The following is an 11493-nucleotide window of genomic DNA, read 5'->3' as shown; positions in this document are numbered from 1 at the left end:
ATGTCCTGGACCATGAAGAAAGACAGATTTATAGCTTATTTGCTTTATCTCTTTGCTTTCTCCTGGTCCTTTTAGGCTGACTCCTTTTCCCCAATTAGGGCTGCACAGACTCTACCCTCAAAGGGCATTTTTTTCTCACCCTCCTATAAAATCCCTCCCACAAATAAACCAGGATCCTATTTCCCAGCATGAAAAGTTTGTTGGAAAAAAAACTGAGGCTGCATGGGACCTTCTTTCTCTTCTTCAAAACGACTTCACCTCTTCTTCTCTTTTGTCTCTCTCTTCCTAACTGCCCTGCACAATTCTAGGTCCCCACTGAATCCTTGGGTTGACATGCAAGGGAAGAACCCATAGGGAAAGGAAATCTCTGGCATTCAGATAACTTTTTGGATGTCTGGATGCATTCATAACCACCCTCGTGTTACCAGAAAGGGGTCCTGATCCAGAACCTGAAATTTCCATTGCACAATTATAACTGAGAAAATTATTACAGTGAAAGAGATCTGACCTAATCAACTCCATCTTGCTTTTAACCTCCAAGCTGCTCTTGTTCATTCCTGGGCATAGGCTGAACTAACTTTGGAAGGAACTTAGTTTATAGTTTGAAACAAATACATTAACAGCCCTTTCCCAAAACAAATCCCCTTCCTGCTTGGGGACTAGATTGCCTTTGTAAGACTAACAAATTAGGCACAAGGTGAGAGATGATGGTTTAGGAGTCATGTAGCTGGAGGCTACAAGATTCTCACCCTTACCAGATTGTTCCTGGGGGATAACATTACTCTTATTAAACCTAAGATCAGTGCTTGAGATATTTTGCAGCCCCTGAACTTGATGGAGCACCTGACACCAACCCAGATCCATAAACTGGCTCATCTGGTCTTGTGACCCCATCCAGGAACTGACTCAGTGCAAAACGACAGCTTCAAATCTCTATGATTTCGTCTCCTACCCAACCAATCAGCACTCCCGACTCACTAACCCCTACCTATCAAATTATCCTTAAAAACCCTGATCCCCGAGTTTTCAGGGAGACTCATTTGAGTAATACAAAAATTTCAGGTTCCTGTACAGCCAGCTCCACGTGAATTAAACTCTCTATTGCAATTTCCCTGTCTTGATGAATCAGCTCTGTCTAGGCAGCGGGGAAGGAGAACCTGTTGGGCAGTTACAACCAAAAGGGAGGGTTCTTGGATCTCATGCAAGAAAGAATTAGGAGTGAGTTTACATTGTAAAGTGAAAGCAAGTTTACTAAGCAAGTAAAGGAACAAGGCAGGGTGCAGTGGCTCACGCCTGTAATCCCAGCACATTGAGAGAGGCTGAGGTGGGCAGATTGCTTGAACCCAGGAGTTCACGAGCAACCTGGGCAACATGACAAAATTCCATCTCTACGAAAAATGCAAAAATTAGCCAAGGGTAATGGTGTGCACCTGTAGTCCAAGCTAGTTGGAAGGCTGAGGTTGGAAATTGCTTGAGCCTGGGAGGTGGAGGCTGCAGTGAGCCGAGATGGCGTTACTGCACTACTGCTTGGGTGACTGGAACCAGACACTGCCTCAAAAAAAGAAATTCAGACTCTAATTCAACACTGAATGTTGAGCTTCTGAGCGTGATCTAGCGGAAGTGCCTTCTCTTCCGGTCTCTCTGGTCTTGGCCGCAGAAGCGAGATGACGAGGGGAACATCATTGTTTGGAAAGCATCGCAGTAAGACACACACGTTGTGCTGCCGCTGTGGCTCTAAGGCCTACCACCTTCATAAGTCGACCTGTGGCAAATGTGGCTACCCTGCCAAGCGCAAGAGAAAGTATAACTGGAGTGCCAAGGCTAAAAGACAAAATACCACTGGAACTGGTGGAATGAGGCACCTAAAAATTGTATACCGCAGATTCAGGCACGGATTCTGTGAAGAAACAACACCGAAACCCAAGAGGGCAGCTGTCGCAGCATCCAGTTCATCTTAAGAATGTCAGTGATTAGTCATGCAATAAATGTTCTGGTTTTTAAAAATACAAAAAAAAAAGTACTGAATGTTTACTCCTGAAACTCATGATGGCCTAGGTTGAGAAAGACTCAATTTTCCTCATGCTAAATACTTTATACATGTCCTTTATTCATGCATACATAGGACACTTTACACAATATAATTGTTGAAAGTGCTTCTGAAATACTGTTCAAATTGTCTATAGTATTTTTACACCTGCACTATAAAAATTAATATTTATCAGACAATAAATATTAAATAATTTAATAAGATTTCATTGTTCAAAGGCTCTAACAATGCATATTTGAGTTATCATAATAAACATTGTATTCTGTGATTTTTCAACTGTAATATAATTTTTTTTTGAGGTGGGGTCTTGCTCTGTTGCCCAGGCTGCGGTGTGGTGGTGCAATCACGGCTCATGCAGCCTCCACCTCCCCAGGCTCAGGTGATCCTCTCACCTCAGTTTTTGTATTTTTAGTAGAGATGGGGTTTCATCATGTTGCCTAGGCTGGTCTCAAACTTCTGGGCTCAGGCAATCTGTCCACCTCAACCTCCCAAAGTGCTAGGAATACAGGCATAAGCCACAGAGCCCAGCCAAAACTACATTTTAAAAATAATTTTTTATCATTATACACTCTACTAGAAACCATTTAACCTAACTTATGGACTTACATTTCTTCCATTGAAGAACTTGAAGAATCCAGAAATCAAGGTGACATTCTCAGATTTGTGTGGCAAAAAAAGCATAGAGAAATAACAGATGCAAAGAATATGTTCCACTAATATGCGGAAGATCCCTTTTATTTTAAGTTCAGGGAAAGCATTGGAATGATACAAGAAAATAAACTGAAATTGTATAATGTGGAAACAAGAGCTCTGTTGCTAATGTGCAAGTTTATCACTGAGATTTTAACAACACAACATGCTAATTATACCTTAAAATATGTTTCTCCCAGTCTGGGCAACATGGCGAAACCCCATCTCTACAGAAAAATTCAAAAATTAGCTGGGTATGCTGGTGTGCACCTGTAATCCCAGCTACTTGGGAGGCTGAGGGAGGAGGATCATCTGAGCCCAGGAGGTGGAGGTTGCAGTGAGCTGAGATCGCACCACTGCACTCCAGCCTGGGTGACTGAGAAAGACCCTGTCTCGAAATATTACAATATGTGATGGTGCAGCTTCCATCAGAAATAATTTGTTCTTCTTTTGCCCACACAAAATATTCACCTCCTCTAAAATTAAAAAAAAAAAAAAAAAGCCCAAACATAACTTTCAGTTGCAAGCAAGGATCTCATGACAGTCTCATGAAACTTCTGTTCATTGAGAACCCAGTAGAGTCCTCATCACTCACAACATTTCATGATGGAGCAGAAAAATGAAACCTGAATTAACCCTCACATTCAGAAAAGAAAAACAAAGAAGGTACCCAGTAGTTTCTGGTCCATAGCAAACGTGCAATTTTGCTGAGAAGATGAGTTAGGGCCTGGTTCCAGCAGGTCAAGAATGAACAACAGTACTTTTCATGGTTACAGTTCTCCTGAGAATAGGTTTCCAGTCCACTATATTTTGTCGTTCTTAACTTCACCTGATGACATCCCTCATGCAGTATCAGAAAGTATGCCCTCCTTCTGCAGTAAGCAGCTTTCCCCAGCTATTGCTTTCCCACTTAAATGTATCATCCCAAAGACTATTATAAGTCTAAATTTAATTTTGTTTTCATAAAATACTATGGACTGATAGAAGTCTCAAAAGTATAACATTATGAAAAGTAAAACAAAAGATAGCATTTTCTCTTATGCCATTTCAAAATAGGGACATTTTCAAAGCTAAACCCATGACTTTAGCTATACCCACGAGATTTAGGAACACTTCCTTAGTTTCAGAATTTTATTCCAGTGCTTTTGAACTTCTTGGGCCACAGTCTAGTTTCTATTTACTACACTTGCCATTTCATCCATCTGCAAAAAACAATTTCACAAGAGTTACCTTAATCAACTGGCAGGTTATTTCAAAGAACGTTAGGGCTATGGCCTTGATTTGGACTTTGCTATAATTTTAACTTGCTGTTGCCCCTCAAACCACTTCTCAAATATGAGTTTTATCAGTTGCAGAGGAGCTACTGCTGCAGACTTAAACATTTCTTGAAAATCAGCTAACTCATTTTTGAAGAATTTACAAAATATTGTCAAGTACAGTTGAAAGCCATATGGCACATTAGCACCTTCTGCTTTCTTTTTGTTTGTTTTGTTTTGTCTTGAGACAGAGTCTCAGTCTGTCACCCAAGCTGGAGTGCAGTGGCGTGATCTCGGCTCACTGCAATCTCCACCTCTTGGTTTCAAGCAATTCTCTGCCTCAGCCTCCTGAATAGCTGGGATTGCAGGTGCCTGCCACCACGCCTGGCTAATTTTTTTGTATTTTTCGTAGAGACGGGGTTTCACCATCTTGGCCAGGTTGGTATTGAACTCCTGACCTCGTGATCCACCCGCCTCGGCCTCCCAAAGTGATGGGATTACAGGCGTGAGCCACCACGCCTGGCCCTAGCACCTTCTGCTTTCTTGATCTCTATACTGGCAGGTGGTATTTCCAAGAATGATCCCCCGTCTCCAGGAAACATTTGCACATGTCTGGAGACATTTTTGATCGTCACAATTGGTGGTGTTGCTGGTATCTGGTGGTAAGGGACAGTGATTTGTGTTTCCTCCAAATCTCATGTTGAAATATGACCCAAATTGTTGAAGGTGGGCCGAGTGAAAGGTGCTTGGGTAATGGGGTTGGGTCCCTTCTGAATGGCTTGGTGCTCTCTCCATGATAATGAGTGAGTTCTTACTCTTAGTACACACAAGACCTACCTGTTTAAAAAAGACTAGTGGCCGGGCTGGTGGCTCAAGCCCATAATCCCAGCACATTGGGAGGCTGAGGCAGGTGGATCACAAGGTCAAGAGTTCGAGACCAGCCTGGCCAAGATGGTGAAACCCTGTCTCTATTAAAAATACAAAAAGTAGCCGGGCATGGTGGCAGGCACCTGTAATCCCAGCTACTCAGGAGGCTGAGACAGAGAATTGCTTGAACCCAGGAGGCAGAGGTTGCAGTGAGCTGACATTGCACCACTGCACTCCAGCCTGGGCAACAGAGAGAGACTCTGTCTCAAAAAAAAAAAAAAAAAAAAAAAAGAATCCTTCTTCTAGTACACAGATGCATTTTAAAGGGGTCTCCTCTACTGCTTTTTCTCTCAAAATCAATTTCAATTTGGCCTGTCTGTTCACATTTACATGAGGATCCAAACTGTTGTTTTCATAGGTAAATGAGTGACTGAGTATCCTCAGCTTCGAACAGAAACAGTATTTTGCTCCTCACAGCTGATAGGCACCCCTAGGTGACCGGGGGCCTCATGGGAGTGTCTGGGAAGTTGACCCACTGTGACATGTAGTGGTTCTACAGAGAACCCCCACAAAATTAGTTTAAAAAAGACTAATCCAGGAGGTGCATATGGGTGCTGGTAACTTGTGCTTTGAGCCCTCCTGGAGGTGCTTAGACCTCCGGAGGAGAAACTGAGACACATAGAAGGGCAGCAGTGACTCAGTGGTAACAGACTGTGGAGTCTCCTTTGCAAGCAGCACATACTTTGACCTACTCCACGAAACCCTAGGCCCCATCTCAGTTTCTCCTTTTAAGGAAACAAACGAACAAAAAAAGTGGGAACCAAATAATCTAAGAACAAGGAGAAAACAAGAAGAATGACGCCCCTTTCAGGCACTCCTCTGGTTTTATGGCACCTCTTCTTGCAAGTGTTTGTGTGACATGAACTTATATGGTCTTTTTGTGCACAAGTACATAAAGGAAAATTCAGAGCCCAAAGGTCAGCCTGCAACTATAAAGTTCCCAAGTTCTCTATCTCTCTGCTTTCTTTTCTGCCTGCTTGAAGTCCACTGTTACTTTTCTAATGAGATAAAATCCACTGTTTGCCATTTCTTTTTGTTACTCTTTTTGAAAACCAGTGAGTTTCTACTAATATGTCATGACTAGAGTTCTGAAGTAAAAGCTACATGATCTTTGGTTATATGAGAATGTATGTGTGTGCTAATGTGTTTGTACATGTATTTTGTTGTGTTTTGGACACAAGATACCAAATTGGCTGAAAGAGTACTTGTAAATTAAATAATAAGCCAAAATGTTTCTCAAGTTCACATGACTTAAGTAAAATCTTTAACAAGTTAGCTTTAAAAGTATTGGTAAAATAGGCCAGGCATGGTGGCTCATGCCTGTAATCCCAGCACTTTGGGAGGCTGAGGCAGGTGGATCACCCGAGGTCAGTAGTTCAAGACCAGCCTAGCCAATATGGTGAAACCCCATCTCTACTAAAACTACAAAAATTAGCCAGGCATGGTGTTGGGCAACTGTAACCCCAGCTACTCGGAAGGCTGAGGCGGGAGAATCTCTTGAACCCAGGAGGCAGAGGTTGCGGTGAGCTGAGATCACAACACTGCACTCCAGCCTGGGCAAAAGGGCAAGACTCTTTCAAAAAAAAAAAAAGTATTGGTAAAATAATATTAGAAATGTCTTAAGAATTACCAGCATACGTTTTTGTTTGCATTTATTGATCAAGCAATTTCATACTTATCCCTGCCAAATACTACTGAGGCAGGAAAATTGCAGAGGGAATTGGAGTTTGGATAAAGGGTGGAATGGGTAGGAGCAGAAGAAAGGTGAAGAGATGGGTGCCCAAGCATGTCATGAATGGTCTGTGTAAGTCATTAATAAGAGGATTAATGAAAAAAAAACCTTTTATATTTCAAATTGTATATAAATTAAAGGGAAATTACAATGGTCTTTCTAGTGACTGGGTTTTGATCTTTAAAAAAATCACTTATAGACTAAATAATTGGATCAAAATACAAAATTTTCCTAAGGTATTGCTTTACTCTTAATAAATTATAAGACACTATAATTTTTTTTACACAAAGTTCAACTTTTATTGTGTCTTGCTGTTTTCAGCTTTCTCTCCTCTTTTAAAAGGCCTGAAATAATAACTCTATCCTTCAACTAATTTTCAGCTCCTGTAAGTTTTTTTCTTTTAGTTTCTAACTGTTGTGACCTCATGCCAACAACAACAAAATGGTTTATCCTAGAGGTGTAAAGGAAATGTTTCCTTTCAATGTAACATTCCCCATAGGAAACAGCAGTTGCACTGCAGAAGGTCTTTTCTTTTGCCTTTAGATAACTGGCCTAATAAACAGATCTTACACTTTATCAAAATAATTCCTATGTCATTATTACTAACTTTGGTTTGGTTAGAAAAAAACTGAGATTAAAAAAAATTTTTAATTAAGGTTATTACATCCATGTAGTTTTCTGTATGTGCTTTTTTTTTTTTTTTAAAGACAGTCTCACTTTGTCACCCAGGCTGGAGTGCAGTGGCATAATCTTGGCTCACCACAACCTTGTCTCTGGGTTCAAGGGATTCTTGTGCCTCAGCCTCCCGAGTAGCTGGGATTACAGGCACACACCACCATGCCCGGATAATTTTTTTGTATTTTTAGTAAAGATGAGGTTTCACCATGTTAGCCAGGCGGGTGTGAAACTCCTCATTTCAAGTGATCTGCCCACCTTGGCCTGCCAAAGTGCTAGGATTACAGGTGTGAGCCACCATGCCTGGCCTGTATGTGCTTTTAAAGTCCTTGTGTCATTAAGTTACAGAGCTTTGACGTCTGGGTCTAAAAAGGACACCAAGTCCTGCTAAATCTTAAACACTGACAGCAGTTAAAGCCTCATTTTCAGACCTAATAGAAGATGCCAATCAAAATAAACTGTGTTCTTGAGACACAGGACAAGAAAGTAAAACTATTCAACTCCTCAAGGTCCAGGGGCTATTACACAAGAGGTGGGCACATGAAATTGTAAGAGCTTACCTGGCGAGACAAAGTAAGTTCAGTTTCTCTATAAATTAACCATTGATGTCAAAGGCACACTGATGCAGGACAAGTATATGAGCCTCTGTGTCAGATTAACAAGGTTTTCCTGGAGTATTGACCCACTCCATAATAAAGATTATAATGGTTGTAAAAAGGCTTATGGAAATCTTATCTTATGGGCAAGATTATTAAAATTTTAGATTGTTTATAAAATTTTGAATAACAAATTTAATTGGCCTCATGCTCTCTTTATTAGGGCTTATTGTTTGAGAAATTAAGTGTCCTCTCTCAAAAAATATAGGTTTGTGCCTTTTTTTGAAATCTTTGTGATATCACTTTGGTTAAATGAAGCACTTATTTTACAATGGCCTCTGATCCTATTTTGTGATATCAAGCACTTTAAAGTTGTCAAATATTTTTTGTCAAACTTTAAATTGGGTCCTCATTAATCTTTTCATATTAGTTCCCTGAAGTCCAAAAGAGGCATATTCAGTTTATTTGGTATAAAAATCGTACAGAAAGCATTGTCAAATAGGAAATGGTGTTTGGTTTTCTTTGGGCTGTATTTGTATAAATGTTATTGGTATGTGTTCCAAAATTATGAGAAATCTCTGTAATTGTGATATGACTTCATGTATGTTAATAATTATTATTATGTAAAATTATTATATGCCACAGAAGTAACCAAAAGTTCTAGTCAATTGTGCTTTAATAGTGGCTGTCCTAAGACTTTTTTGTCATTTATGGACAATTGTTGTCTTATTTTGATCCTCTTCAAAAGGTGGTTTGGCCGGGTGCAGTGGCTCATGCCTGTAATCCCAGCACTCTGGGAGGCTTAGGTGAGCGGATCACTTGAGGTCAGGAGTCCAAGACCAGCCTGGCCAACATGGTGAAACCCCATCTCTACTACTAGAAATACAAAAATTAGCTGGGCTTGGTGGCGTGTGTCTGTAACCCAGCTACTCGGGAGGATGAGGCAGGAGAATTGCTTGAACCCAAGAGGCAGAGGTTGCAGTGAGCCAAAATCATGCCACCGCACTCCAGCCAGGGCCACAAGAGCAAATCTCCATCTCAAAAAAAAAAAAAAAAAAAAAAAAAAGAAAGAAAGAAAAAAAGAAAAAAAGGCTGGGCATGGTGGCTCACACTTGTAATCCCAGCACTTTGGGAGGCCGAGGTGGGTGGATCATGAGGTCAGGAGTTCGAGACCAGCCTGACCAACAGGGTGAAACCTCGTCTCTACTAAAAATACAAAAATTAGCTGGGCGTGGAGGTGGCGCACGCCTGTAATCTCAGCTACTCAGGAGGCTGAGGCAGAAGAATTGGTTGATCCCAGGAGGCAGAGGTTGCAGTGAGCCGAGATAATGCCACTGCACTCCAGTCTGAGCGACAGAGTGAGACTCCGTCCCAAAAAAACAAACAAAAAAAATTGTTGCTGATCCTTTGTTTTGTTTTTCAGAGACAAGAAAACTTTTCTTATGAGCTGTTGGCAGCTGTTAACAATTGAAGAAAGTATACTCCTGTAAACAGATTTTGGTGCATATTTGTCTCTGCTTTTGAATTATCTGGAATTTGGAAACTATTTGTAAGTATTCATAACTTATGGCAATATAGTTATTTGCATAAGTGCAATAAGATTTTTTTTAGCTGGTCATGGTGGCTCAAGCCTGTAATCCCAGCACATTGGGAGGTTGACACAGGCGGATCATTTGAGCCCAGGAGTTCAAGTCCAGCCTGGCCAACATGGAAAATCCCCATCTCTACAAAAAATATGAAAATCAGCAAGGTGTGGTGGCACATGCGTATAATCCCAGGTATTTGGGAGGCTGAGGCACAAGAATTGCTTGAACCTGGGAGGTGGATGTTGCAGTGAGCCAAGATCACATCACTACACTCCAGCCTGGTTAATAGAGTGAAACCATGTCTTGGAAAAAAAAAAGGCCAGGCGCGGTGGCTCACGCCTGTAATCCCAGCACTTTGGGAGGCCGAGGCGGGCGGATCACGAGGTCAGGAGATCGAGACCATCCTGGCTAACACAGTGAAACCCCATCTCTACTAAAAATACAAAAAATTAACCGGGCATGGTGGCGGGCGCCTGTAGTCCCAGCTACTCGGGAGGCCGAGGCAGGAGAATGGTGTGAACCCCGGGGGGCGGAGCCTGCAGTAAGCTGAGATCGTGCCACTGCACTCCAGCCTGGGCGACAGTGAGACTCTGTCTCAAAAAAAAAAAAAAAAGCTTTCTTTTGCAACAGAATACCATCAGAGAAAATGGCTATTTTACCAAGGCTTTGACTGAAATGGTGTGCTTTCCTTTAAGGAATCAAGCTTGACTTATAGAGCCAATTAAAGCCCCTTGGAAAACTAGCCTCATACCCTGCCTATAGCATCCCTATACAGGGTTTCTGACCTGTGTTAAGTAAAGAATGTCCCTTTCTGATAGGCCCAGGAACTCCAAGTTATCTTGGGACCTCAAGAGGAGAGGAATTTACCCAACTCATAGGTATTTGGCGGTACACGGCAATGGCTGGGCTTTTAAAAAGTCTTATCTGATACTCCTTTTGTGGAACAAACTTCCATCAAAGCCAATATAAAGAGCCTATGTGAAAAATAATGATTCTTGCTGCACTTATACGTATAAACAGGCCAAGTATAACAAAGCAAATCAGTCATACCATGATTGGTCTTTAGTAAAAATGGAAAACTGGAGTGAGAAAAATTATGTTTCAAAAACTACAGTACATCTGTTGTTAGACTCTAGTCTTGCCTATTGTTGTTCAATTTTTATTATTTTCTACAGTTTGGACTGAATTCTAACTTTTCTAGGCTACACATCTCCAAAATAATGTTTTTAATTTTTTCCCTCTTTCTTCCCCCATTTTTCCTAATTTGAAATCACTAAAAACTAAGCTGTGCTTTCTTAAAGCCCTGAGAACCGAAGCTAGACAAATTAAATGTCAGAAGAAGATAATAACAGCCTATTTACATACCTAAGGCACCTTCATACTGATGTATGAACTTCAGAGTAACATGGCCCATGTCAATTTTCTGAAATTGTTATTTTTCTGTTTGTTGTTTCTCTCCCTTTCTCCCCCCATTTTCTCTCCGCAGGACATGAGACTTCACAACGTGCAAAATGTGAGCTTTCCCAATAACATGGGACCTCCCTTTCTAGGAATAAACTGTCCTAGCCATGAGGGATCAGAGGAAACCTAAGAACAGAGACTCCTTTTCTTCTAAAATGCTTTCTCTGAAAAATTTTTAAAAAGAAAAAGGCATTAGAGGGGAGAGTTAAAATCATCATTAAAAAAAACCAGGGGTAGGGGAATGTGAAAAGTCCTGGGAGGTGGAGGTTGCAGTGAGCTGAGGTAATGCCACTGCACACTAGCCTGGAGGAAAGACCAAAGACTCTCTCAAAACAAAACAAAAACCTCAAATTGAATACAATATTTTATAAACTGAATTGGCCTTTTCCACATATGTTCTGGCTCCTTTGACATACATACTGTCTTGAGTTTTAACAAATTTTGTCTTGTAGTTGTTGTGTAGTATGTAATATTCCAGGCCAATCTTGGAGAAGCAGGCTTGGTTAACCCTAGCATGATTTGA

At 41.0% G+C, this 11493-nt stretch overlaps 1 protein-coding gene across 1 annotated transcript; it reads left to right on the top strand.

Annotated features, from left to right (window-relative positions):
* Positions 1-1664: 1664 nt before the first annotated feature.
* LOC116478087 (large ribosomal subunit protein eL37-like) lies at positions 1665-2024 on the top strand. The gene has a single exon (XM_032761944.2). The coding sequence runs from the start codon at positions 1665-1667 to the stop codon at positions 1956-1958; it is 294 nt and encodes a 97-aa protein (XP_032617835.1). The 3' UTR covers positions 1959-2024.
* Positions 2025-11493: the final 9469 nt, after the last annotated feature.

Source organism: Hylobates moloch, unplaced genomic scaffold (genome assembly GCF_009828535.3).
Source record: "Hylobates moloch isolate HMO894 unplaced genomic scaffold, HMol_V3 SCAFFOLD_12, whole genome shotgun sequence".
Lineage (NCBI taxonomy): Eukaryota > Metazoa > Chordata > Mammalia > Primates > Hylobatidae > Hylobates > Hylobates moloch.
Note: the sequence above shows the minus strand (reverse complement) of the source record. Positions and strands in the feature narration are given on the sequence as shown.